The 27,367-nt window shown below is 46.4% G+C and overlaps 1 protein-coding gene across 8 annotated transcripts in view; it reads right to left on the reverse strand.

The window, feature by feature from the left end:
• syngap1b (synaptic Ras GTPase activating protein 1b) overlaps positions 1-27,367 on the reverse strand; it is a 68,275-nt gene that overhangs the window by 21,166 nt on the left and 19,742 nt on the right. For 5 of the 8 annotated variants that reach the window (XM_077574658.1, XM_077574652.1, XM_077574651.1 and 2 more), the window contains exons 3-12: positions 24,865-24,970; positions 8,764-8,855; positions 7,440-7,561; positions 7,191-7,344; positions 7,013-7,111; positions 4,026-4,265; positions 2,928-3,269; positions 1,896-2,040; positions 1,100-1,244; positions 326-562 (exon numbers count right to left, since the gene is read on the reverse strand). In XM_077574658.1, coding sequence (XP_077430784.1) covers positions 326-562; positions 1,100-1,244; positions 1,896-2,040; positions 2,928-3,269; positions 4,026-4,265; positions 7,013-7,111; positions 7,191-7,344; positions 7,440-7,561; positions 8,764-8,855; positions 24,865-24,970 — 1,682 coding nt within the window. The other 3 variants (XM_077574656.1, XM_077574659.1, XM_077574657.1) reach the window with 3 other exon arrangements.

Below are 27,367 nucleotides of genomic sequence, written 5' to 3' on the forward strand. Positions count from 1 at the left end.
AAAAAAATAATAATAATAATAAATTTAAAAAAAATTTTTTTTTAAATTTGACAACATTAAAAATCAAGCTTTTAAAAAAGCAAAAACAAAATTTGCCAAACAAAAAAAAATTGACAATATAATTGACAATATAAGCCAAATCTGACCACCTCAAAATCCAAAAGCCCCCCAAAATAAAATTCCAAACAACATGCAAATGAAAAAATAATAATAATAACAAATATAAACAGCAGTCCATTCCATAAAATGCAAGTTTGACCCCCCCACAAAAAATACAAATAAAAAGCATCCAAATGTGCTGAAGAAGGAAAACGTGTTGACCTACTTGGAGAAGTTGGCGAGGTTCTGCACCACTTTGGCGATGAGCGTGAGGGTGCGCGACGTCTGCTCGTCGGGATATTCCTGCGTCAGGTTGAAGAGCGACGGCGACATGATGGCGGGACACAGGAAGCGCAGGAAGAGCGAGCCGCTGATCAGTCGCTCGGCGATGTCTTCGCGCCCGCGCTCGGCGCAGCGCACTCGCCACGACGCAAACACCTCCTTCAGCTCGCGCGGGAACACGCTGGCACCACACCAAAAACATCCTTGCGGTCAAAACGCCGCTTCACAAATGTGGCAAAAAAAAACAATACAAATGTGAACGTGTGTCAGGAAATACTAAATGGACGCTTGAAAAGTGGAAAAAAACGGAGCAACATGCAGCAAAAAAAATGGACCTAAAATACACATTTTACAAATACAAAATGTGATCAAACAAATCGAAATATGACCACAAAAAAAATGAAATCATTCAAATGTGAACACAGCAGATGAATATTTGGCAACAAACAACTCAAAATGTGTCCAAAACGTTATTCAAATTAAAATGCCAGGGAGGAAAAGATAAATATGAATAAACAGAGCCTGAAGAATGTGACAAAACAGATCAAAAAGTGACAACAATGGATTCCAAATGTGACAAAAAAAGATCAATAGGTGACAACAACAACAAAATCCAAATGACCGCTATGTGGCAAAAACGTCAAACGTGAGATAAAAAGATGAATCGTGAGCCAAAAATGACGCGACGCGAGGAGGCGTGACGCGTTTGTGCGCCGACCAGTGGGAGTTGACGATCTTGCAGAGGGCCAGCTCGCAGCACATTCTCAGGTTGGCCTGGTGGTCCGGCAAGACGGAGGGAGGGGTTCGCATGGGGTCCACCTCGCAGTTTTCCTCCGACTCGTACAAGGCGCGTATGAACTCCCCTGGCGGAAAAGAACAAAGTGCGTTTGCAACAAGCACACTTTATTTGCAGGGACGCATTTGAGTTGTTGTTTTTTTTAATCCTCTGTGATTTTATTGATTGATTGAGGTTCCAATTTCAAGGAAAGCCCGTAAATGAGCAAGGCGTTTCGTAGTGCAAACGTCCACAGATTGGTTGATTGGCCAACCAAATCCCAACTTGAAAAAAATAAAAGAATGCTAATAAGGTTGAATGTGTTGTTACGAGACAAAAGAGCACCTTTTGGTGATTGTGTCGTTTGCGCCTCCTTTTGCTGCCTATCAAACATCTGCCACCTGTGCCGAGCCGCGCTAATCGGCTAATTCAATTTGCGCTGAAGCCCCCCGGGGCAAAAGCGTGTAAAAATAGCTTTGGACTCTGCTGGAAAATCAAATGAAAATCATCCTCCGTCAGCCCCTGCTTGCAAATGCCTCCCGCGTTTGAAAGTTCTCAAACTCAAAGCATGCAAGCGAATCACGGCCAAAAAAAAACACTTCAAAAATTCCCAGCCTGTTAGCTTAGCGCTAATGCTAGCATGTTGGCAAATTCCAGGGTTGCGCAATGGCTGGACAAAATGCAAGTTTGAGAATGAAATGACTTTTGCTACAGCAAGAGTACGAGCGAGGGTACGAACCGATGGCATCCTTGAGGTACTTGTGTCCGATGAGCTTGAGGTACTCTTCTATTGCTTTGGTGGCCAGAGTGTTCTCTCTGAAGATGAGGTGCTCCCGGTCCACGAATCGGTCCACCTCGCACACGGCCATGTCCGACAGGAAGTCCTGGAAGTGCGCACGGCATCCAGAAACATTTCGGTGAGACTTGAGCGCGCCTCGTCGCGAGACGCTCGCGTAATTTGTCAGACGCATCCCATCAAAGTCGGACGTGATCTCGTGAGACTTTGGCAAATCTCATGAGACATTTTGTGAAACGTTGACATATCTTGTTAGACTTTGACGTACGTTGTGAGACTTCCAAAGATCTCATGAGACCTTGCCAGATTTTGACGTATGTCTCTGGACTTTTGACAGACGTGTCAAGTGAAATTGTCAGCAAATGTCAACCTATCTTGGGAGAGTTGTGCACATGATGTGAAGAGAGCGGGGACAGATCTCCCGTGAGCCCAACATATCACGCGCGCATTCCACTACCAGAGGTGGGCAATCTGGGTCCTCGAGGGCCGGAGTCCTGCAGGTTTTGGAGGTTTCTCACTTCCAACACAAGCTGATTCCAATCAACAGGATCGTTATCAGGCTTATGCAGAGCTTGCTGATGAGCTGATCATATATCAGCTGTGTCAGAGAAGGGAAACACGCAAAACCTGCAGGACTGCGGCCCTCGATGCCCACCTCTGCACTAGACCACAGTTGCGCATCTTAGCTGACTTGGAAGCAAATCTCGCGGGACTTACAGTCGACTCCAAACGATCTCATGAGATTTCTATATGGGAATGTATGGAAACAAGATAATATCTTGCGCCAATTCCATATCCTGACGAATGTCGTGGGCTTTGTGGGTTTGCCTGCATCTCCTGAAACTTCTGGTGAGATGTCGCCATATTCCAAGAAACTCGCCGTATGTCACGAACGTGAGGTTTGGCGACGCGCCGTGACATCATCGCGGATGTCGGCTGAAGGAGTGACGGCGCTGCGCCCGAGAACGCGCTTACCTTGGCTTTGCCGGTGCTCTGCAGGATGTGCACCAGCGCGCAGGCCACCTCCTCTTTGCTCTTGACGCTGAGAACGGGTTCGAGAACGGCGCAGAGCGTGCGGTAGTTGTTGGTGACGTACTCGGCAAACTCCTTGTACAGCTCCATGGGCAGGATGTTCATGGTCTGGAAGCGGGACTTGAGGCGCAGCGAGGCGTTGATGATCTTGCCGCCGCCGCCCCCCACGCCCGCCCCCTTGGTGAGGACGCTGGGCTGGATGACGGGGTACCACTGCTCCACAAACTGCCGGCCGGTGATGCTGGAGATGGGGATGCTCACCAGGCCCAAGTAGGTGCTCTTTTCCTGACGCGGGGAACACAAAACACATTCCGTCATGCCGTCGCCAACGCCAACGCCAACGCCAACGCCAACGCCAACGCCAACGCCAACGCCGAGGTCGCTCGCGCGAGATCCATAGCAAAGCATCTAGCTCATTGACTGGCAGCCATTTTCACTGAAGCCACCCCCCTCGCTCCCGGCCGGCTGTTTGACTGGATTTGGACGGATTTTTTCTATTGCTATCAAAAACATAATCTTGTAATGAGATCTCACGATCTGCCAAAACCGAATGAACTTTTTTCAAAGCCTTAAAAGACACGCCAGTCTCATGAGATTTGAAAGCCTTGTTGGTCATGTCAAAGTCACGTGACCTCCAGTACGGCAAAGTCTTGCGGCCTGAAAAATGTCTCATGAGCTGTTGAAGTCTTGAAGCGGCACAACATATGTCAGAGTCTCATGAAATATATTAAAGGCTTGCGAGATGTGTAAAAAAAGTCTCACAAGACACCTTGAAGTCTCAAAAGAAATGTCAAAGCCCCGCGAGCTGTCCAAGTCTTGAGCTATGTTGACGTCTCATGACGAGATATGTCCAAGTCTGGTGAAATATGTCTTGCAAGATATGCCCGATTCTCATGAAATCTCATGAGTTTTGTTCAAGTCTTATGAGCTCACTCAAAGTCTCACAGATTTGCTGACGTTTTGCGAGACGGAAGTCAAAGTTGCCGTTGAATCCTCTGAAACGGAAGGTGATCTTTTCTTGGCCTTTCCGGCAGTTCTCACCTTGCGTCTCTTCTTGTCCGTCTCCTTGTAGAGGTGCAGGCGCAGGTTTCTGACGGCGGGCAGATTGTTGAACTCAAAGTGCTCCCCCCAGAAGACGGTGTCGGTGCGCGGCTTGCTGGTGGTGCGCGCATACAACATGTCGTCCAGGCACAGCTCGCAGTAGTAGCGCTTCTTGGCCGGCAGCTCTCGCGCCTCGATGATCCACAGCTTCAGCACGTTGTCCACACGCCGACTGTTGTCCTAGAAGGGGGAAGCCACGCGTAAGCCAACGTAGGTAGCAAAGATCTGGGGCGGGACCGGGAGACAGACGCGCCACGACGGCAAGATGAAGGACGCACGATGGCGCGCACTCCGTCACAAAAGACACGCCGGGCTATTTTTAAACACGCCGGGCTGAGTCCGTTTGCCGCAAATGTCCTTGTGGTTGTTGTTAGCGTCGTTCGCACTCGGGACAAAGCCGTGTCCGAGTCTCATCAGATGGCTTGAAGTCATACGTCAAAGTCGCGCTCGATATGAACGTTTCGCAAGATATCGGGACGTGTCGCAAAATATGTCAAAGACTACAAAAGTCTGCCGACGTCTGTAAACGCCTCACGAGAAAGACTCCGATTGACGTCTCGGACGATACGTATCAAAGTCGAGTGTGGCAGGATACGTGATCTGCCGTGTCCAACGTCCTCAATTGTCTCACGAGATATTTCAGTGTCCTTCGATGACGCCAAAGCGTGAGTGAGAATCCTGCAATCGCAAAATCTCACCACATATCCAAGTCGGCAGCGATCAGGAGATTTGTTTCAAGCTGACGAGAAAGGATTTTAGAACTGGTGGAGCTGAGTCGCATCAATTAGGCACAAAAGTCATCGTTGTTGTTGTTGTTGTTGTTGCTGTTGTTATAATCACTCGGGCCGTTTCTTTGCTCTTTTCAGAGTCATTGAGAATGAATAATTAATCGTTTGTAAGACGGCGGCCATCTGCTAGCTCACGTTCTTCGTCTAATTATTGCACTGGCAACGCCATAAGAATATTCTCATAGCGTTATAAAAACATCAGCCTTTTCAATTCACAGATTTATAACATATGAAACCATAAGAAATTGTCGCCGTGATTTGCGCACTTGAAGATGTCGCAATGCCAAAAAGGACCATAGTGACAAATGCTTTTGCCATATTATTTTTTTTTAATTAGTTTAACATTCCAAACATTAGCAACACGTCACCGTTCAATCATCATCATGGATTTTTGTTGCTGAGGTTTTAAAAGGATTGCATAATATTAGATTACAACCGTTTTTTTCTGTTACTTTTGCTCATTTTAAACATTGACAATATATTAGTAAGATGCGACTGCGAGATGAGAGCGGCCGAACCTCACGTTGACTTGACTGCAACATCGAGAAATCAGCGGCACAAATACAATTCAAGCTGTTTGTCTTTGCCGTCACGCTCGACTCTGCTTGGGATCTGACTGATGTTTACGTGTGTGTGTGTGTGTGTGTGCGTGTGCCAGGACCCCCACGGTCGGAACATCTGGACAGCTCGGTTTCATCTGACTAATGATTCCTGGTGGCCGCTTTCCATCAAAGAATGGACTGTTTTTTTGTTTTTGTTTTCATATGATCACGTGTGCCTCTTTCGGACATCTTGTTTTTCCTTTTGTGGCGTTAACATGAGTGTTGACAGAGAGGCGCAGTGTGATGACACCCATAGGAGCGAACGCACGCTACAGTGCTTTATCAATAAAGCCGAGTGGAGTTGGTTTGAGTTGTGCGTTTTCAGTGTAGTACCGTTTTGTGCCACAACATTCCAGGCAGCGCTGAGATCTACTGATCAAGACGACGCATAATTAACTGCTCCACTTGCACGTGTTGCTACTTAGCGTGCGATGTTTCACATTATATATTAGCATGAAGCTAGCTCAACTTTACTTTGATGAAATGAAATGTTTTGTTGGTGTTAAATATACAATGTTGAATTCTCTTTTGTTTCCCGCGTAAGTTTGACAGTAAACCTCAAGTGGGTGTGACAAATGAACATCTTGAGGCGAGCGAGCGCGTCGTCTCGTATTCCCACAATTCTTTGTTTTTCCGTCTTCTTTGCTTTTAAAGGGGATGCAACTGTAAATGGGAGTCTCCCGCTTCTGGACGGCGGGAAAGTGGAGCTAAGGAATCATTGAAAGTGTATTATTATTATTTTTATTTTTATTTTTTTTAAGTTAAAAATTGTGCTTATTGTAATGCTACAATTTACGCGAGAGATAATATTCACTGTTGAGAGGATTTGGACAATTTGAATTTAAACAAGGTTATCAATCTAGTTGATTAACGTGATCATCAATTAGTTGCTAAGTAACCGATAAGCTGCTGCAACTCTTGTTGACAGCGTGTGGGAGCTTAAAACTTGAAAGAAAAAGAAAAAAAACTTTGCATGGTCTCTTGTTAGACATCATTTCGCCACCTGACACAATGAGGAAAGTAAATGAGTAACAATTAGCCCTCAAAAGTCAAATGTAGTTTACTAATCTGAAAAATTGTACAATTCATTTATAAATGTTTTTTAAAGTAATTATTATTATTTTTTGGGTTCCCTTTTCCATGTTATAAGCTTCTTCTTTCTTGGTTTGTTTGGCTTTTGTCATCAATAATCAAAATCATGTGCAAAACTACTACTCGGACCACAACCGTCTTATTTCATCTTTCCGCATGACTATTTTGTCTGTGGTGGCAAATATTTGAGCTTTTAAAAAAGATTTTCTCTTTTGCTACTTGCCACCAATGGCTGGAGAAGACGCTTCCTTCTTTCAGTCTGATTGTCGACGTGTCGCGCATGGAACAATAAAAGGCCTTCCATCCTATTTGAAGACTTGAAGCAACGGATTTCTGCTGCGTTCTTGACGATTTGATCGGGAAGGTCACGCGCAGGAAACGAGACACACACACACACAGAGTGGACGGTGGTCCGGTTCTGTTGTTTTTTGTTCTCTGCCCTCACCTTGTTGGGCTTGACGGCTCTCTGCAGGTTCTCGATCCATTTGTCTCTCTCGGCCGCCGAGCGACACGCAAAGCACTTGGTTCCCGACGCCGTGGTCACCTGAGGCGGTTGGCCGCCCGCGACAGTTAGTTAGCGTGACAGCGGCCGTCGTCGTCGTCGGGCCGGCGCTCGCTCTCACCTCGAAGCAGTACTCCTGGCCCAGGATGCTGGAGTGGACGGGCTTGATGACGGCCTCCTCGTCCAGCGTGAGGTCCAGCGCCTCGGCCGCGCTGCTGGGCGACAGCAGCGACTCGTGCGAGTGCGACTCTTTGAAGCTCTGCATCAAGCGCGTCCTGCCGGCAGCAACCAGTCAAGGTCAAGCTTTTAGTAGCCGCTCATTCTGCGTTACTTGACGTGCGGTGCGAGCGTTAAAGGCCAGGACGCCGACCTGTCCTGGTCGGCACTGCGGAAGCGAGGCAGGATCATGTGACGGAAGCTGCTGGTTCGATCCAGTTTGGGCTGACTCTTGGCCCTCTTGATGGAGCCCTTCAACCTCCTGCTCAGGAAACTCTGCACACGTGCATGATGGCAACGGGCACAAGGTACGACGAGTATTAACAGCGTAACCTCATCTGACTTTACGCAATGCGGCGACATGGCCTGCGGGGGGCAGCGGTGAGCACGAGAGCGTAACATGGCGTAGCATGAATTACTCACTTAGCATCTTTTGATAGCATTTACAGCACTTATTGTTTTTCAGATCTTCAAACATACTTTGAAAGTGATACAAGCACATTTAAAACCATATTGAAAGAGCGCAAACACAATAAGGTTTAGACAAAAATATTGTACTGATCCGTCGTCAGCTTTACAATGAATAAATCCCACTTTTAACAAACTTAACCCGTCTGACAACATATGTCAATCATTGCTAAAGACTTCGATTAGAAACTGAACCTACAGTCGTCGATTTCTGTTGGCGTAAAAAGCAGGATTGAAGGGGATCAATCGGCAAAAACTGGGCTCAGCTTGAAATACTTCCTGTTGTTATTCTTCTTTTAAATGTACACCGTGTCAAACTAAAGTGTGCCGCCATCTAGTGGTCAACAGTGGAATTGCCGTTATGAACTGTACCCTAAAAACTAGAAAATAGAGAAGTCGCAAACATGCAAAGTGAGATGGAAAGGAGATTGGCGTCGTCATATTTTAAATTGTAACCCTATTGGCCTAAAAAAACAAACAAATCTGTATTGGTTGGGTCCTACTGTTAAGGTACTTGCACTTTTACTCGCATAGCAATTTCAGGTACTTTCAACAAGACTGCTTGGTAGCATAACTTTAGCATAAGGCTATGCTACGAAGGTGAGACGCTCGAGCACGATTTTCCACATCAGGGGTGGGGACCACATACCTCCACCGGGGGCAGCGCGGCAATTAGGCTTCCTCCCGCCACGGGACTCCAAGCGGCGGCCCTCCAGTCTCCGCCCCAGTACGGGAGGGGGGGGGGAGGAGGAGGTGGAGCGGGGCAGGGGGAGCAACAGGCAAGGGGAGAGGCGCAGCGAGCGGGGCAGGGGGGGCGCGCTGCCTCCCTTCTGAGCACCCTTGGAGTCGCGTCGCCCGCGATGGCGCGGGGCGAGGGCGGGCGACGCGGCCAGGGAGAGCGGAAAGGGGATAGGCGGGGGGGTGCCGCCGGGCCGCTGGCCCCAGACGTGGGCGGCGGTGCGGGGGGGCGCGAGGGGCAACGAGAGGGAACAGGCGGGGGGGTTACTCACGGATTGTCGGAAGGGTTGAAGGGGGGCGCTAGGGGAAAGGTCCATGCTGGGCTGCTTCCCCGTGGCTATGCTCTTCCGCCGAGGTCGGTGATCTGGCAGGACGAGACCGGGAAGATGTTAGCAAACACTTTTCAAATGACTTCTCCGCCCCATCAAGTGATTTGTACAATGATTCCGATTTGGATTTGATGCCCACTCTTGTCATATTTCTGGAAGGAATGCGATGACATGTCTGCGAGGCTGTGCCCGCCCCCATCAAATTCCGCAAAATTGCGTTGCGCCATTATTTAGACATGGTCCGAGCAGGCCACCAAATTGTCGCTGACGATTTGCTCTTAAGTTTGTGTGAGTGAATCGCTACGCTTCGTTTTGTTTTTCACATTTGCCATCACACAAGCAAAGTGGGCGGGCCTTCAAGTGACCCCCAACCCATCTGATTGCAAGTTCAGTTTTTTGGCCCCAAAAAAATTGCATCTTGTCGACAAATCTACAAATCGCCCAATGATTTTTCTTTTTCAAGACAAAAAAAAGGAAGGCGGCAGTCGTCGGCGAAACTAGTCAAGGTAAAGCGCAACCTTTTTTTTTTGTCTTAAAAAAGAAAAACCACAAGAAGTTCCGTTTTTGTTTTTACAGTTTGACACTAAAACGATTGTTTTTATTCTTGTTGAAAAACGCTTACATTGTCAGTTAATTTGTTTTTTGCTTATTATTGGAGAAACTTGAAAGTACCTGTTGGTGGTAATAAACCAGATTTATGCGGCAAGTTGCTGCGTTCATTGCCAACCCCCCAACCAGGATGTCGGAATCTCTATTCTCTGATGAGGAAGTTGTAAATTGACAAAGGAATAATTCCCAACACTGTGTCATTTTCTTTGTGCCCTGCACACACGTTGAGTCCCCGCCCGCCCCTCCGTCCGTCCGTCCGTCCGTCCGTCCGTCCTGGCCGACTTTCATTCAGCTGTCCAAATGGTTTCCTTTCAGCCGCCACTCTTTCTTTCTGTCCCTAATTTCGAACATTCCGTGCAGCCCACGCCAGCAGAGTTACAAAAAACAACCCGTCAGGCGAGACGTGGAGCCAGTGTCTCTTTGTTGAAAAAGTACACAAGCCAATGAAATATGACCTTAAGAGGAAAGGCATCCAAGAATCAGTAAAAGGCGTCCAGGAGGGCGTGTCGGCAGCCGCGAGGCTTGCAGAAGATCAGCCGGCCGGCGCAAGCCTCATCTGGCCAAGCGACGAGTTACTTTTGCGAGAGAATATTCGTCGCGTTCCAAATGCTCCTAAATGACGCTCAGCATTAGACAACAATTGGAATGCTTTGCAACAAATCTCGTCATGATTAGAGTAGTTTGCTCAAAAATAAACTTCAAATGCAATTTATTATGTACAACGATGACATTTTATAGATGGTAAAGAAGTGAAAAAACTCATTTGTTGAATTTTGTAGTATATTCACTGAAATCATTGGCTGTCAAGCAGTTGAGGGTGAACCCCGCCTACTGCCCGAACCCGGCTGGGATAAGCTCCAGCACCCCCGCAACCCTTGTGAGGAATAAGCGGTCACGAAAATGGATGGATGGACTGAACTCAAACGCTAATTGAACAGCTACATAAGTTACATTTGAACGTTGGACCAATTGTTTGAAAGGTGCAGATGCACTTCTTGCACTCAGTTCCAAGTCACTGCCGATCTTTGAAGAACTTGCCTACCATTGGGCAGACCAACCAGGCCGGTTTACATTTCAGCTCATTCAAGTCAGCCGATAGCAAACATTTTGAGAAAGAGTTGAAGCGGGCAGTTGAAGCGGGCAGTTGAAGCGGGCAGTTGAAGCGGGCAACTGTCCGTGGTGCTGAAACAACAGCCTTCCTTCACTGAGCCACCTGCTGCTTCACCACCAAACATGGCTGACACTTCTCACGTGACATTTGACTGTTGCTTCCAGCCGCTTGCTGGGGTGGCGCACGTAGCGGGTTAAAAACAAACGGAACATCGAGCATTGTGCTAGAAACGAGTTCAGAAAGACAACATTTCCATCCCTTTATTAAAAGAAAGGAGATGATTTCAGATTGAATTCTCTCAAGCTATTTTCAACATTTTCAATTGGTAAAAATGCCAAGTGTCGTGGAGACGACAGGCCCATAGTAGCGGTTTGTGAAAATATGGAATGAAATTGACCATATTTGGGCATACGCAGTTGCCACCCGACAGCGAGGTTATGTTGACTTCAATGCAAACATCGTCCAAAAAAGCCGTCCTTGATGCTCACACAAAAATCCAATCATGGATGACTTGGAATGATATTCAAGTTTTGGCCATTATTTTTGGAGCTGTCTGTTAATATAAGCAATCCTAAATGTGGGTGTTTTTTTTGGGTTGCTATTGGCTTGGCAAATGTACTGCAAATCGAATGTGACCGCTGCACTTTGTTGCAGGAAGAGCGAAGTTGAAAATGTAATCTTCCTCTCGAGCCGAGCGTAAACGTGGCAATGTTGTGCTTTGAAAAGGCCGAGCCGGCAACTGCGGCGCCATAAGCGGCAATCGCGCGTGTGTAATTAAGGCCGTCGACACAGGCCCGCTATTAAGCGCAGCATTGTCCTTGACAGCCGGACTAACGGCCGGCTTTCGCGCCCACGCGCCGCCCGCGACTTCCAATTACCGCTGACGTTTTTGCCTTTTTAACGACGCCTTATTTGGAAGCCATTTTTTTTCTTTAAATGCTCAAATAGTTTGAAAATGACAAAGAAGCAAAGCAGGTCGGCGTGTTAGAGCGACAACGATGACGACTTGCGCACCTGGTTCGAGCCCGGCAAGTGCAAAGTACGTCTCACTCTGCTCCTGAAAAAAAAACAAAAAAAACGTCACACCGTGTGCCTGTTCCTGTCCGTGCACATGTGGATGAATGTGCACTCCGTTTTCACTTGACCTTGATTAGCACCTTAATAGTCAGCGCAAATGAGTCCCACACATGAAGTATTCCTTTCAGGCAAAGCGCCAATCTGCTCCATTTCATTGCCTTTTCTGCTTCCGTTGTCACGGCAACACTCGATTTATACCAGGCAACCGGCTTGTTTTAAACAATGTGACGCACTTCAAGGAGAGGGCGGCCATGTTTACAGTACGGCCACAGGCGGCGGAACGCATGTTACAAACACGGACGACATTCTGGGACGGTCCACCAAGGTGGCGGACATGCTGTAAAACACCCCCCCCCCCCCCAAGATGGCCAACTTACACTCTACAAAGATGGTGGACACAACACGCTCTATAAAGATGGCTGACCTTCTGGTACACAGTTCACAAAGGTCACAAAATATTCCAAAAAGATGGCGGGCATGCTGATAAACAGTCCATAAAGATTGCCAAACGCCATCAAACATGGCGGACTTGCCGCGATAAATTAGGACACGCAACATATCGTACAAATTATTAGACGTGGCGACACACACCACCAACATGGCGCCGCTAGCCATCCTTGCTCTACAAAGATGGCAGACAGCTCAAGGTTATTAGAGTTGACAAAAAGTAACAGAAAGTACATCTTAACTGTAGCTAAACATTTATATTGTGAAAACACACGGACACTTCTTATGAAATTAGGAAAGCTACGTGTTGAACGTCAAAAGGGAAGTCTTAGCAAGCTCACACAACTTCTCTTTACAAAAAAGAAATAATCTTTGTGAATATGAGAAATGGTAAGATTAGAGGGCGGGGGCAATATTCCAAGAAAAAAAACTTGCAAGTTTATAAAGTGGCAGATTTGAAATACACGTAGCGTAGCTTTCGTCTAATCACGTGAGGATTTGTTGGTGCTGAAGGGGACAGGATGGAGACGGATTCATTCTTAAAATGGTTTGGACGTGTCCAGAGGAGAGATAGTGAGTATATTGGCAGAAGGATGTCCAGTTTCCAAAAAGGCAGGCAGGCCGGCCGGCAGGAGGTCGAGAGGAAGACCAAAGAGGAGCTTTATGGAGTCTGAGGTTCGAGAGGACATGAAGGTCATTGTTGTGAGAGCAGAGCATGCAGAGGACAGCCTTAGATGGAGGCGACCCCTGAAGGGAAAAGCCCGAAAGAAAAGAAAAAGAATAAATGTGGAAATGACATTGGAAGAAATGAACTTCAATGCTTGACCGTCCGGCTGTGGAGCGTCTTTGTCGCGTTTCAAAGAGCGAATGCTTAACATCGTCATAGGGTTCATCTGTGCGAAAAGCAATCACCATCTCCTTTTTTAGGAAGCCGACTGAAAAGTATTGGCACAAACAGTGGACTAGTACGCTCACTTTTTCGGGGTGTGCAAATGTACACGTTTTTTCCTCGAAATATTGCCCCTGCCCTTTAAAATTTACACATGGCCCGAATACGCCGTCGCAAAACACTTGCAGATCATATTTTTTGCATTTTTGAGTGTGGATGGCAGCAAAGGGGGGGAGCTAAAAAACAGAAGCAGCTTTTCAGGATGATTTTGGGGGTGGCAAGTGCACCTCGTCCTGGCAAATGGCGGCATTTCATTTTTGCTACTTTCCACGTTTGCGCCGTAGAAGGAGCCGCTTCCAATCTCATTGCCGGCGTCGATCATCAAAGACGTTGTCTTCCCTTCTACCTTTTGTGGCCGCTTGCCGACGAGGCGGCGCCTTCAGAAACGGAAAGGCGGCCCTTTGATGAGACTCCGTCTGGCCTGGGGTGCTAGACGAGGAAGACGAGGGTGGAGGAAGAAGAGGGAGGGAAGGAGGCTGTTGCTATTAAAGCCGGCAGACAAGTTAGCCTCTTTTGTTTTGCGGCTCCGTGAATCATTGACGTCGGCGAAGAGCGCCAGGCCCCGCTGGCCGGCCTCCTTCTTCTTCCGACCATCGTCAACATTCTCGGAGACGAGACTTTTCATGTTTATTCCTCGACTGGCGTTTCTATTCTTCGCCTACTGAGCAAAAGTTGGACTCACTTTTTGTGCTGTTTTATAAACTTACAACTTCTATGACATCAGTCCGACTGTATTTGCACTCCACGCCGCTTCTGCCAAATACTGCACACGCTCCACAAAATCAATAGTGAAAAAGTCACTTAGCTACTTGACTGATGACTTGACTTCAAGCTGCCCAATGAAGGAAATTGAATTTCCGATCTCTACTGCCACCTGTTGCTGAAAGATGAAACTGCGCACACCCTTCTTCTCATTCACAATGCACGCATGACGTCACATCTGTATACAGAGGGCGGGAAATTGCAACCCGAATCCAGTCTGAAGACTATTGGCCAGAGTAGCCATTGTGAATTGATCTACTAATTCCAAGATGTTGCGGTCATAAATGGTCAAATAAAATAAAAAAAAAGGCCATTGTAAAGATATTCTGGGGCAAATTGTTACAAAGAGCAGCTTTAAATGTGATGACAAAAGAAGTTACTTTATTAGTTACAATCAACAGATGCCAACAACAACCCGCTTAACATTAATGTCAACATTTGAATCCGAACGTTGGTTGTAAACATATTGATTCCATTTGGGGACTTGACGTGAATGTGCTGAGATTCATATTGTGCTGCTTTTTTTTTTTTGATGAACTGGTTGTGTTTTTGAAGCTAGCGAACACTTTGTCAATAGCGCAGAGTGCGCAACGCATGTTGACATGTTCATTAGCGCTCACGACAAAGCTGGCACACATGGTTCCTCGACGTACTCCAGAAAGATGATAAATGTTACTGCAAAACACTCCACTATTCAACAAAAATGGCGCCTGTGCAGGAACAAATCCAACAAAGATGGCAGACATGGCAACACACACGCCACAAAGACAACGTACGTAGTTGCAACACGCGCCACCAAAAAGTAAGAAAGATGGTGGTCAGAAAACATTCTACAAAGATGCTGGCATTGATTCCATTACAATGACGGATGTACAGCAACTGAGCCTACAAAGATGGCGGACACGGATGGACATACTCCACAAAGATGGCGGCCGTTATTGCGCAACAAACCAAGCAGACGCGAGCTCTTGTCCTTTGCTCCTCCCACTTGGCCGTAGCGCCTCGAAGGTGCGAGTGGGGAGATTTCCACACTTTGCCGCCGTCTTGAAGGCGGCATCATAGCGCAAGCGGCCCGGACGCTGCGTTCAAAGGCTCCGGGAAACGACGTGCAAAAGCGTTGATGCAAAGGCGCTGCCGAGCGACGGTCGGCTGAAGAGGGAAACGTGTGGGAGGCCGACGGCTTCCGGCTCAAACCCTCCCAGGGAGCCGAGGGAGGGACGGAGTGGGAGGGAGAAAAGTGGAGTGGATGTTTGTTGAAGCCTGCCAAGCTACGGTCTGCTTTGCTTGTGTGGGAGGGACGAGGACTGAAGACGGACGCCGTTGGTGTCAGGTGGGGGAGGCCGCTTTTATCCCGGTCAACAGGTGGCGGCAGAGAATTGATGCAACCTGGAGGGCTGCTGGGTGTCCTCGAACGTTCCACCTTTTGTCTTCCGTGCACCAGTTTGTAATGAACCCAAGTACACCCGTCCAAAGCCGAAACCAAATGGAACCAAAGCTTACATTGCCTGACACAACAACACCAGACCCATCCAAATGGATCTGAACCGGACCTGGAGCACCAAAAGACAAATGCAGCAATGCAGCTCTGCAATGTTTGCAAAGTGACGTTACAAAAAGGCTCATCTGGACTTTCAAGTCCAAAGTCCTCGTGAGAATGTCAGAAGCAAAGTGATGCAACGTCGCCATCTCCAGGCATCTGTTGGTCATTACAGTGTTTTAAAAAAAGCATTTTGACAGACAAGCTGGGCGAGGGCTCCTTCACGGCCAGCTGCTGAAAAAGGGACTTGATGGATATGTTGCGCAAACGCTTGATGAGCAACAGCAGTTCCTTAACAAACCAAAAAACTTGCAACAGAAGAAAAGAAGACAAGTTAGAGAATGAAAAAGAATCCTACCTCGAAATCCGGTGGCACTTGTTTTGTTGCCTTGACTGACTTATTTATTCCACAGTTTACGTTTCCATCTTGCTTCCAATTTGGGGTCAAAACCAAGGAGGGGGTGGTCGTGTATCCTCCCCAACTTCCACTTCCAAGGCACCCCCCCAAAAAAAGGGGGGGGGGGGCGCAATCTGGATGATTGCAATTCTTCAGCAGCTGCAAGTCGCACAATTCAATCAAAGTTGTCCACTGGAAACAAACGAGAGCGTTTCATCAGATAAGCCCGAGTTGTTGCAAAGTGTGGCAGCAAAGTTTGTGTTTTTGATTTGGTGTGGCAGGCGGCCGGGACGGGACAGCAAGTCCATTCACAGGTGTAGGCCTCCGAAAAGGTGACCCCAAAGTGCCTCCGTGACGAGAGCGCGCGCCGCTTTTTAACTAGGCCACTGTTCATTATGTGCGCGCATCTTTCAGCGGCAGAAACAAACACGGACTCGCGTTCCAATCTTACGCCGAGGAGGAGGAGGAGGACGAGGACGAGGACGAGGACGAGGACGAAGAGGCACCGCCGCTGCTGCCGCTGCTGCCGCTGCTGCCGCCGCCGCTGCCGCTGCCGCGCTTGACCCTCCGTCGCCGCCTTTCGCAGCGCTTCCTCGCGGCATCTCGCTGATCCGCGGCGGGGCAGGCGGACCTTCCGCCGAGGCGGCTCATCTTTCAGACTCGCCGACGTCACGTGCGCAGCGCCACAAACACACAAACAAGAAGCCAAGCGGCGCTCGTCCTACGTGCGCTTTCTCCGGGAGTCCGCCGGAGAGCTGCCGGGACCGGCTCGTCCTCTGCCAGCCGCCCGCTGCGACCTGGACGCGGAGCTCATCGTGCGCAGGTGAACCTCAAAGCCACGCTGGTTCTCTCGCTCGCTCCCTTTCTGGGTGCGCGCGCGTGTGCGACTGCGCGTGTGCATGCCTGTAAAAAGGCGGGGTTGCATCCTCGCTGGGACCAAAACTCTTTTGCTTACTTCTAACCTCCTTTTCTTCCCCTTCGTGTCCAATGACACTTTTATTTTTTCAACCCCCCCCTCCTTAAAAAAAATGAATAAAAAATTAGGCAATCCATTATTTACTAGGAATGATCATTTCAACATTGAATTTGAATTGCTCATTTTTACTTTTATAAATCCTTATCCAAATATGCTAAGTGAATTGAATGATTTAAAGAGAGAGAGAGAGAGAGAGAGTCAATGCTTTGGTTGAGCTTGTAAGACTTGTCAGAGCTAATGGCCTCTCGATGTGTTTCCATGACGACAACTTTTGCACATGGTGGCTCTGTGTTGGGAATCACTCACTCCTTCCTCAGCTTGGCAGAGTTGCCCACTAAAAAGTGCCAATCTTGTGATTCAGGAGTAGACCCCTCCCTAAATGGTGACGTCCACATGTTCGCACTAAAGCCGCCACTACGGAGCCGAAACCATGAACTGAATAAAAAGCTAATCCAGTAAAAAAGCGTCTATTTTAATCGGTGGCTGAATTAATTAGCCACATTTTCCACCAAGATGAATAAATTACAGTTGTGACAAATGACTTGACGTGGTGCAATTTTGCCCAACTGCAAGTATGTGAGCATCCTTATGTATTTATTTTTTAAAAGATTTATAGTTAGCCAGAGTTTTGCTGAAATGTTCGAAATGATCAAAGCTGCTAATTGCAGAAAAGTTTTCTGTGTGTCCTCTCAAATGTTGAAGAAGTCGTTCAGCTCAACTCTCTCCACACATCGTCCGTTTCAAATTCATCTTTCACGTGTGACAATAATAATAATAATTTAGCGTCTCTGCTTTTCTTTTTCAAGTCATTTCTCTTGTCGACATTAAGGGACCCCAAAAAACGATTTGATCGCTTATACGTTTTTCAGAATGAATCGGCCATCGTCATTTTTTTTTCCTGGCAAATATTGGCCGACGCGTGACGTCATGATGACTTTTCTGATACTCGCCAGATGTTCCGACTGCACGACAAAACGGGTCAGCCAGCTCGCTATACAGCAGACGAGGGGACAATTTGCTGGCTAAGCACAACGAGATCCCTCGCGGCGGCGTAAAGGCGGCTAAAAATAACATTTGGGCGGCCTCTGTCCCGTCACACACTTGCCGGAAGCGGCCTACCATTCTCCCTCTCATGGGCGTGTGCACGTTGTGTGTGTGTGTGTGTGTGCACTTGGGTTTATATCACATTATGCGTGTGTGTGTGCGTGTGCGTGTGCGTGTGCGTGTGCGTGCATAGCTCACTCTTCACACCGAGTGTCTGCTGTCATGATTTCCATGGTTACCATTAAGTCTGATGTCGTACACTAGAAAGCATCGCCCTCGCTCTCTTTTGTGTACAGGAGATGGTTTATAAAAAGATAATAATTATTATTTATTTTTAAACGGATGTTTTTGAGGACGAGGACGTACAACAGCTTTGGGAAAAAAAAGGGCTAGCATCTCAAAGCTAAGTCTCTTTCCATTCAGATGCTGGAGCAGTGTAAGTGTAAGAAAATCAAGTCCAGCAAATTGGAGAAAAATGCATTTTTACGTGTGAAAGCCATTGAGTGCGGAACCTCACTCCATTCACTTAGCGACCGAGACGTATGCGTCTCCATTCCAAGAAAACTGCAGCCCAACAATCCTCTTGTGCTATCAAAGTGCCATCAAAGAAATTCCAACAATCCCCGACTGCCTTGTTAGAAACAAAAAAGTCAAGGCCGGTTCTGAGGCTCAAAGCTAAACTTCCTTCCATTCAAATGCTGGAGGCAACTGCAACAAAATCAACTCCAGCCAATTGGCAGTTTAGTGAAAGTTCCAGTGCGCTAACTTGAGGTTCAGAGCGAAGCCTCCTTACATTTCAATGCACAAGACAACTGGAAGCAATTCAATTACAAATACATGTTTGGGGGAATGTTGTAAAAGGGATTTTTTTTTGGGGGGGGGTTATACAGGACTTGGCCATCCTGTGGAAACAAACACACTCCATTGCAGGTTGAAGGTGTGAGAATTCCACGCGCACAAAATTGTTGTGACATATGTCAAATGTGTTGTTGTTTTTTGTCACATCCACCTACACTAGCACGCAACCGCAATCGCCCCCCCCCCCTGAGTCTGTGCTAACGTGACACCAAACAGGCTGCAGTTGCATCCAGAAAAAAAAAAAAAAAAAAAAAAGGCAAGTAAGCACCACAACATGGAAAACTTGAATTGCTGTATGATAATAACAAAGACAAAAAGGCATCACAGTTTAGGACTTGTGCTAAGCGAGCAGCACAGACGTCGTCACAATAAGTCTCATTTACTATTTGGGTCGGTAAGAAAATAAAGAGAAAAAAATTCAAGTGCCTTACCCTTAAGCGCTACTTCAACACCCTCTGAGGTTGTGTCGATGAACTACAAAACCTCTCCAAGATTTCTCGAAAGGTATAGCGTTTGAAGCATTTTTGTATTTAAACAAGCGTCATTATTATTTGGGGTGGCGTGGAGTTGGACAACAAAACCCAAAAATGCTTTACCCCGAATAAATGTCTGGTAAATGATTCTGCTGCTGAATGAATAATTTACCATCATTGAAATGAGGGTCAGCCTTGTGAAGGCAACAGTTGCATCATGTTTGGATTATTTATTTGTGGGCATAGAAAATATACAAAAATGATAGAAGCCTTACCCCTAATTGATGTCGAGTAAATAAGCACCCCATGGGCCACTATTGGGGACTTTATAATACAGCTCTTAATTGGAATGGATCTTGCATTGAATTGTGTTCACTATCATCATTTATTTGTGGGTGGAACAAACTTCGGAAATTATTCATGCCTTACCCCTAATACAAGTTAAGCACATCTGGCCACTGCAAGGGTACAGTACAGCTCTTCTATTAGATTTCATTCATTAGACTTATTGATTGAGTACGATGGTGATGGTAGGAGTGTGTGTGTGTGTGTGTGGGGGGGGGGGGGTCATTATTTGAATGCCTTACACCAAGAAGATATCTGCTGCAGACCGTGATGAACATTTAAGCACGCCTGATCACCAGAAGGATGTCAAGGGCAGAACGCTGTTAAGGTGTTGAATAGCATATGAGGGACAAAACATTAGGGACGGCTCCACTCCCCGTCTGTCTGACGCTGTCAATCAAAAGTGAGCGGCTGCCCCCAATATTCTGTGCCGTAGCGCATTCTTGTCCGCCAGGTTGCAAGCAAGCAAGCAAGGCCGCTGCTGCCGCTTTCAAAAAGATGCCGGCTTCAAATGTCCTCACAGTGCACAAGTGACCTCCACGTGCGCACACGCGTACGTGCATGTGCACGAGTTGGGCGTGCCTGGAGGTGACAGCTTGGCGCCGAGTTGCTACGTTGGCCTGACAACTGCTACCTTCATCATCCTCTTTCATTTAGTACACTGGAACTGGAACATGTAATGGTCGCACGCACGCGCGCGCGCACGCACACACGGAGACGAGGGAGGAAATGAAACTGCTGTACACAGTTTAACGCACAGCGGCGGGTGAACAAGGAGATGCGGAGATTCATTTGTGATTTGTCACCCAGACACGACACGGGTGGATTGGAGACAGTAGCGCGCCACCGGACTCACGTGCCGTACCTTAACCATGCCGTACCGTACCGCACTGTAAAGAGGCTTCGTTAGGTCTTCCTTCATTTTAGTTTGCTCATAACAATAAAATACGACAGTATTTTGTAGTAAAATAAGCAATTTCACTTTTGACAATTTGTATTTGCTTCATGACATCATTGCTAGCGTTGTTGTTTTTTGTGTAATTAAGTGAAAAACTCTCAAGTCCAACGGAAGCAATTGTAACCTGCAGACTCGGGAGCGACCGGCCCAAGCTCGGCCGTGGCTGAGACGCCGAAGCGACTCGCCGTGAAGGGAAGCAACTCCGGCCAAGATCTCGGGTCCCGACCATTAGGAAGTTTGAAATGGGAGAATCATTCCCAAGGCAGCCTGAGGTTCACATAACAATCATTCAAATTTTACAATAAAAACACTGATGAAGCTCTTATTTTTATTTTTTTTAAAGGATGCACAGAGCGGCTGCACAAAAACAAATTGTAATTTATTCCAGCTTTCCACAAATTGACAAACTCGGTTGCTGTAGGCTACGTGAGAGAGAGAGAGAGCGCGAGAGAGAGTGGGTGCACTCACACAAGAATTGAGTGACAGCGCGCGAGTCGGACTCAGCTTTTTTTCCCATCCCGACGGCTCACACGCTGTCCAGAATATTAAAAGTGGAAGAGAAGACGCAGGCGTTGCTTTTCGACACTCGCAAGTGAATTGACAGAATTTGAAATGAATACATCTGGAATTTATGCACACATCCATGCAAACTGCCGGTGTTTGGACAAAACAGAGTAGCATACCTTGCACTTCTGTGCAGGAAACACACAAACCAGGAAACTCAGTCATCGCCGTGGCAATTTGTGCATTTTTTTCAACATAGGGATGGATATTAAAAAATGGTTTTGAAAAACAATCAACAGACAACTTGATTATAAAAATGTTCACTAGTTGCAGCGCGACATTGTATTTATTGTAAGTCAATAAGAAAAGCGGCGGCTAAGTGCATCACGGCTAAGCGGCGTTAGCAACGTTAGCAACGTTAGAGCATTCCAAGCAGGAAAAAAAAGAAGAAGAAGAAGAAGAAGAAAAGCCTTTTATAGCAGCACGACAAGACACGCCGGCATCAGAAATCCATTTCTGACCAGCAAGCACAATCATCTCCGTCAGCCGTTTGGCCACATGCTTACGGGGCGGCCATGTTGGTGGAGGCAACCATCATGTGTGTGGTTTGAAACAAAGTCATAACTTGCTCATTCCTCAACCGCTTTTCATCAGGTTGACATTTTTGCCAACAGCAAAACATGCTAACAACAATAATATTTTTACATATGAAAGGGTTTATGTCAGTTGTCTTGTTTTGATTGCGCTTCTTTTAAAATTCCTTTTTAAAGTTGCACAAAACATTTCAAGGGAACACGTCTCGAGTGATGCCGTCATTTTCATTTTGGGAATCATGCAGCATGAAACATATGCTGCCTGGCCCAAGCTAAAAAGTGGCATGTTGTCTTTTGCACACCGACGATGCTAATAATGCTTACATAAGAGCAGCTGCATGCAAGTTGCTGACGTGGGGTCCAAAACCTCAAATTTGGTGAAATTTTTTGTGTCATCAGTTGATGCCATTCGTCAGTTCACACGCGCGTTAATTGCACAAACTATTGAAAGCCATTTCAAGTGAAGAAAATGGTTTGCTCTCTTTGACTGTGCCTTTTTTTTTTTGGGTCTCGGTCCGGCCCGACACCACCAATTTGATCCGACGAAAAATACTCAATTCGGTGAACAAAAAAAGCTGAAAATGAGCAGCAAAACGTTTGCATGTTGCATTTGAGGCGTTTATGTAAAGCGCCACGCAGCCGTTACATAACGAGGCTCGTCTTGCACCCTCGTGGGCCGCTGCGATATGATCGGACTTAAGTGGGAAAGCGAGCGCTGGTCCTCGCTTTGAGTGACAGCAGGTCCACACACAAAAAAAAAATCTGCGTCATCCACCTCATCTTCTGGTTGCACAAACGTCGACTGGCTGCCTACTTGACAGCCATTGCGCTCTTCTTTTACAAGCGCTCTGCATTGCATGGGATTGCTATATACGTATATTAGGATACGGCTCCTTACTGGCCGACACGATATCGTTTCATCAAATGACAGCAATTGAAAAAGAGCCATGCCGATTTTTCCAGGAGGTGAATCGTCATCAGTTTAGGTTTGAGCATTCAATCCAGATGAAAAAACAGACCTTACTTCTCTCAAATGTTTTCAAATCTTTTGTTTGCAAATATGCTTCAATGATGTCAATGAATCTTCTTTGCGTCGTTGTCATCATCTATTCTTTTCTCTGTCTTGTTGATGCTTTTAGATGTTGTGCGTGAAGAACTTGGACTTGCCTTGTGTATGAAATGCGCTGGCAAAATAAAGTTGCCATGCCTACTGTATGCAAAAAGAAGCATTGTTCATCTCTGGGCCGGAACGTGAACCCACAGCAAAGCGTGAACCTTCAAAACGCCGTTGAGCGAGTGGTAGTTGCAAAGTGTTGAGAGTGCCGCTCCTGTTTGAGATTCTGCGCAGCGGGCAGCGGATGTTGTGCTGATCCCAGTCGGCTAAACTTGTGCTGGCCTTCGCACCCGTCCAAATTAGTATTGGCTGCGGAGCGGGCGGGGGGGAAGGACAGGCTGCTGACCACGCTGATGACGGGAAAGCTTCGATTCTTTTTCACGTCACTTCTGCTCCGCTACGCTTGGATCGGCTTCATTAACTCAACTCGACCGGGCGGCCAAACCAAAACGGGCAAAAGATGTCAAAGTCAAAGATGGTCGACTTCCACGCAACAACAACCATTAAAAAAAAACAACAACAAAAAACGCTGGCGAGAAGAATAACAAACAGATGAGAAGCGAGCGCAAACGGTGCGGTCGGCGGTTCACCAAAGAAAGAAAAAAAAGACATCAAGTCAAATGACACAATCGCACACAACATTCAGTTGGATCTTATGGAAACGTTTTTGCGAAATACACAAACGCATGATGGATGGACTGACAGACGGACACTGGGAACAAAATGGTGAAGGGGTCCGTGTGTGTGCGTGTTCCAAGTCTCCCCATGTAGCAATTAGGGAGTATTCGATGAATTGTTTCAGCGTCAACCATATTTGAGGCTCTCTCTAAAAATGTCCATAACGAGGTTGGGCGGTAGGGCAGTCCTTCTTAAATGGGTGGGGGTTACGGTGCGACGACCTCCGGGAACATTTTTATTTTTTTATTTATTGCCGCACTAGAATCAAGTGTAACTTTACATCCACTCCAGTAGGTGGCAGTGGCGCTCTCATGGTTAGAGAGTGCGTAAAAGTATGAGCTAGCTCTTTTGCAACTTTCTAGACAAATGATGCTATTTATCGTTGCAGTGGAGTGTTGGGGAGCTGTGAAATATTTTCCTTTTTCTGGTAACAACAAATCATTGAGAAGCACAGGAATGAGTGAATGGCTGAGCGCACTCATTTTGTTTGAGGTTATTTTGATCTACGTCCGGTATATGAAAATCCTTCAGGAAACGAGCGAATGATTACGACCGCGACTCCAGTGGCGTACACAAGGACGGCAGGAGCTAAAAATATCAAGCAAGTGAGATGAGGAATGAAAAGGCGAGATAGGAAGCCTTTTATCTGAAGGCCTAACAAGTGACAGGCAGATTTAAAAAAAAAAAGAAAAACAAAAGAAGAGATTTACAGCACGCCGTCGTCATTGTTGTTGCTAGGTGACCGATTGGCTAGCATGTGCGGCTAACGCAGCAGTTGAAGCACGGCAAAGATTTGGGCAAAATTTTCTTGCCTACAGTGCTTGCCAATGTGGAATTTTTCAACCAATCAGATTTCATCCTCCATGTGTTGCCAAGTGGATGTAATCTGCCCCTTCAGCAGTGTTGACCCACTAAACTTCCACTACTTAGCAACGGCATTGTTTCTTCAACCAATCACGTTCTTTTTCTTATTTTGTTTGTGTTTTTTTGCATTCACTCACACACAAACACGCACACGCACACGCACACGCACAAACACGGTCTCCCAGGCGGGGAAGCGAACCCTGGCCAACCTTTATCGGAGGCAAATGACGGTACCACTGCGCCACCTGGAGCCCTCAACCAAGCGCAGTTCAAATTCCTCCACATTCACTCAATGACGTCATCCTTTTTCTGTCCTCTGATTGGTCAGTCCCAGCCAAACTTGACACGTCCAACCAAGTTGGACGAGCAAAACACATCTGTTGCGATCTGCACACATTTCGCAACAAACAGCAACTCTCTTGAGCACGATGACTTTTGGCGACATTCTCGGATGTTTTTCACACCTCACTCAAGGCCCAAGTAACAAACGTGCACTCGGAAAAATTCCAAAGATGACTCGAAAAATGATCACTTGCTCTGATTTTGCTTTTTACAGCTTACAGTCAATTTAGCCTTTTTGTTCTCTTTAAAAACTGTCGGACGACTTACGTCTTAAACTCCAAATCTAAATATTGTCATTGACATTATTTTTTGCAGAAAATAAAAAATGATTCCAAAAACAAACAGATGTGGTGTTTTTGTGTGTTGCTTGTTGTGAGGAAGGCGGCATATGCGTGCGCGTGCTCACCCATCTCGGGATGGTGTCGTCCCTCAACAGGAACGCTGACCGTGCGGCGCAGCAGCTTGTTCCTGTTCGACTCGGAGCGCCTCTCGCGCATCAGCAAAGGGTGGACCTGCACACGCGCGCCACAATAGTGTAAGTGCAAAAAAAAGACTTCCTTGTCTGCCATACACACACAATTGTGAGCACGTTTAAAGAAGACGACAGTAGTGCCTTGAGGTACCAGCGTCTTGACCCAAAAAGGTTTTTTGAGATATGAGCTGTCGTTTGGCAGAATTTTTTGGGTCTTGGGATACAAGCACAAATTTGAGATAAGGGTGCGCTTCAGACTTCCACCGCTAGATGGCGCCACCATCGATTCACGATTCATTTGCATTGAGGTGGAAGGACATGACCAGTTGGTGGCGCTATCAAGTGTCAATAGAAGAAGAGGGAAGGCCAATGGATTAGGTACAGTCACGTCATGAACGTGGAGGACGTGAACGGCGATTTGGTGAGGGCCGACTGCATTTCCAAAAGTTTCCACCCCAACGAACGAGCGCTCGGGTTAGCTCGCTTGACTACAAAACTGAAGCGTCACTTGCTTTTGATTTGGAGCCAAAGAACAAATACAAAAAAAGGAATTGACATAAGAAAGCGTGTTTGGCATTTTCTTTTTTCACCGCAGAAGAACTTTTTCCAACCTTTTTCAACAAACCTGATTGGACGATTCCTCCGATCGTTCAGCTGATTTTTCTTTCGCCTGTTGCCATGGAAATGATCACTTAAACCACTTTGATAATTAATCGTGGAGCAAACAGCTCCCGAATGTCATGTCGATTGCAGGACTGCTTTTTTTTTCTTCTTTTCTTTTCCAGCAGTGCCAACATGAGTCATGAAGCACAAGCTCGCCCCCGACTGGCTCCACGCGGCTTGACGAGACCACCCAGGGAGGAAGGGGAAGGGAAACACCTGGAGGTTCATTTACACGGCGGGAGGCGGAATGCGACAGGTCACGCATGGCGGGAGTTTGCAGACATCATGCCGGGGCGGACCGAGTGGCCCACCTCCCCAAAAAAAGATTTTTGACATTTTTTGTTTGTCATTCGGGGCAAGGCTTGCTCCCTTTTTGCCACAAATTGAAACTTTTGGAAGTGCAGAAAAAGCTGCTTTTGGGATACTAATTGCTAGTTTTTACACGGAACATTTCAGCAGTAGAAGAAGAAGCGTTTTGGATAGAAAAGAATCCTTGGCGTCTTTTTGCCGACAGCAATTTATTGAGACACCTGGGAAAGATTTTCAATGGTGAAAAAATTAATAATACTCCTTCAAAAGGAGACTTTTAGACAAAAAAGGCTTTTTTGTTGTCATCTGATTGTGATGCAAATGCGTTGCTCAACACTTGGAATGTAAAAAAAAAAAAAAAAGGAGACCTCAGAGGTTGCATAAGGACTCAGCCGGCTGCTTTAGGACCACGTAAAAAAAAAAAGAAAAAAAAAAGTTGAAGGCCTTCCAGTACAGACAATTGTTGTGGCTAAAAATGGTAAGCGGGGCTTGTCGTGAAGGTCAATTGGCTGGCGGGAGACAAATTGTGCATGCATGCCTTCCTTTGCTCACATTTGACGGCAAGTGGACACCCAAAAAACAAAAAGCAGGCCTGGGTGGCTTTAGATTGCGGCCAGCACTCCTGAAGATGCGCTAAGACACGCCCATGTTTGATGTCAAAATACAACATTTCAAATGATATTCCATTTTGATTGGATTCTATAGACGTATGTATTTATAATTGAGCAGTCATTTCATTAAAAAAAAAAGTGTTAGGTAGGATTAACTCATAATTTTGTATTCAGTATTATTTGAATTAAATTAAATGTAAGTAATAGAAGGAAAAATAAAAATGGTTTAATTTGTGAAAAATTCATGATTACGAATTTCATGTTCATTTTAAACCATATTTCTTTTAAAATGGTGTAAGCATATAATTCATCGACATAATTCATTAACAAAGTATTAGTAGTAAAAGTTTTTGTTTTGCTAAAATTGATGTTGTTTATTTTATACACCAAACCACTGCATAAATTAAATGATATGAATGAATTTTAAAAAACTAATAAATACATTTGAGTAAATCTATGTAGGCAAAAAGTCATCTTTGTCTGCAGGACCCTTACTAACAATATTATTCTCCTTTACATGATGAGGATTTTATTTGATTTCAACTCTTGCGTGCCCATTTTTTATTCTATTCCCAGTTTCAAAGTCACGGCTGGACGTATTATTCATGGCCCTCTTCCTCCCCCTAGAGGACAAAAGCAGGGATAGCAGCCTGGGCAGAAATGGGACGTGTGTGTGTGTGTGTGTGTGTGTGTGTGTGTGTGTGTGTGTGTGTGTGTGTGTGTGTGTGTGTGTGTGTGTGTGTGTGCGTGCGTGCGTGCGTGCGTGCGTGTGCGCGCGCCTGCCAGCGCGTGAGATCTATCAACGTCCACTCGAGTGCCTTTCTGTGATTCCTCCAGTCTCTCTGTGGCAATTC

This window comes from Vanacampus margaritifer, chromosome 9 (genome assembly GCF_051991255.1).
Source record: "Vanacampus margaritifer isolate UIUO_Vmar chromosome 9, RoL_Vmar_1.0, whole genome shotgun sequence".
Taxonomy (NCBI): domain Eukaryota; kingdom Metazoa; phylum Chordata; class Actinopteri; order Syngnathiformes; family Syngnathidae; genus Vanacampus; species Vanacampus margaritifer.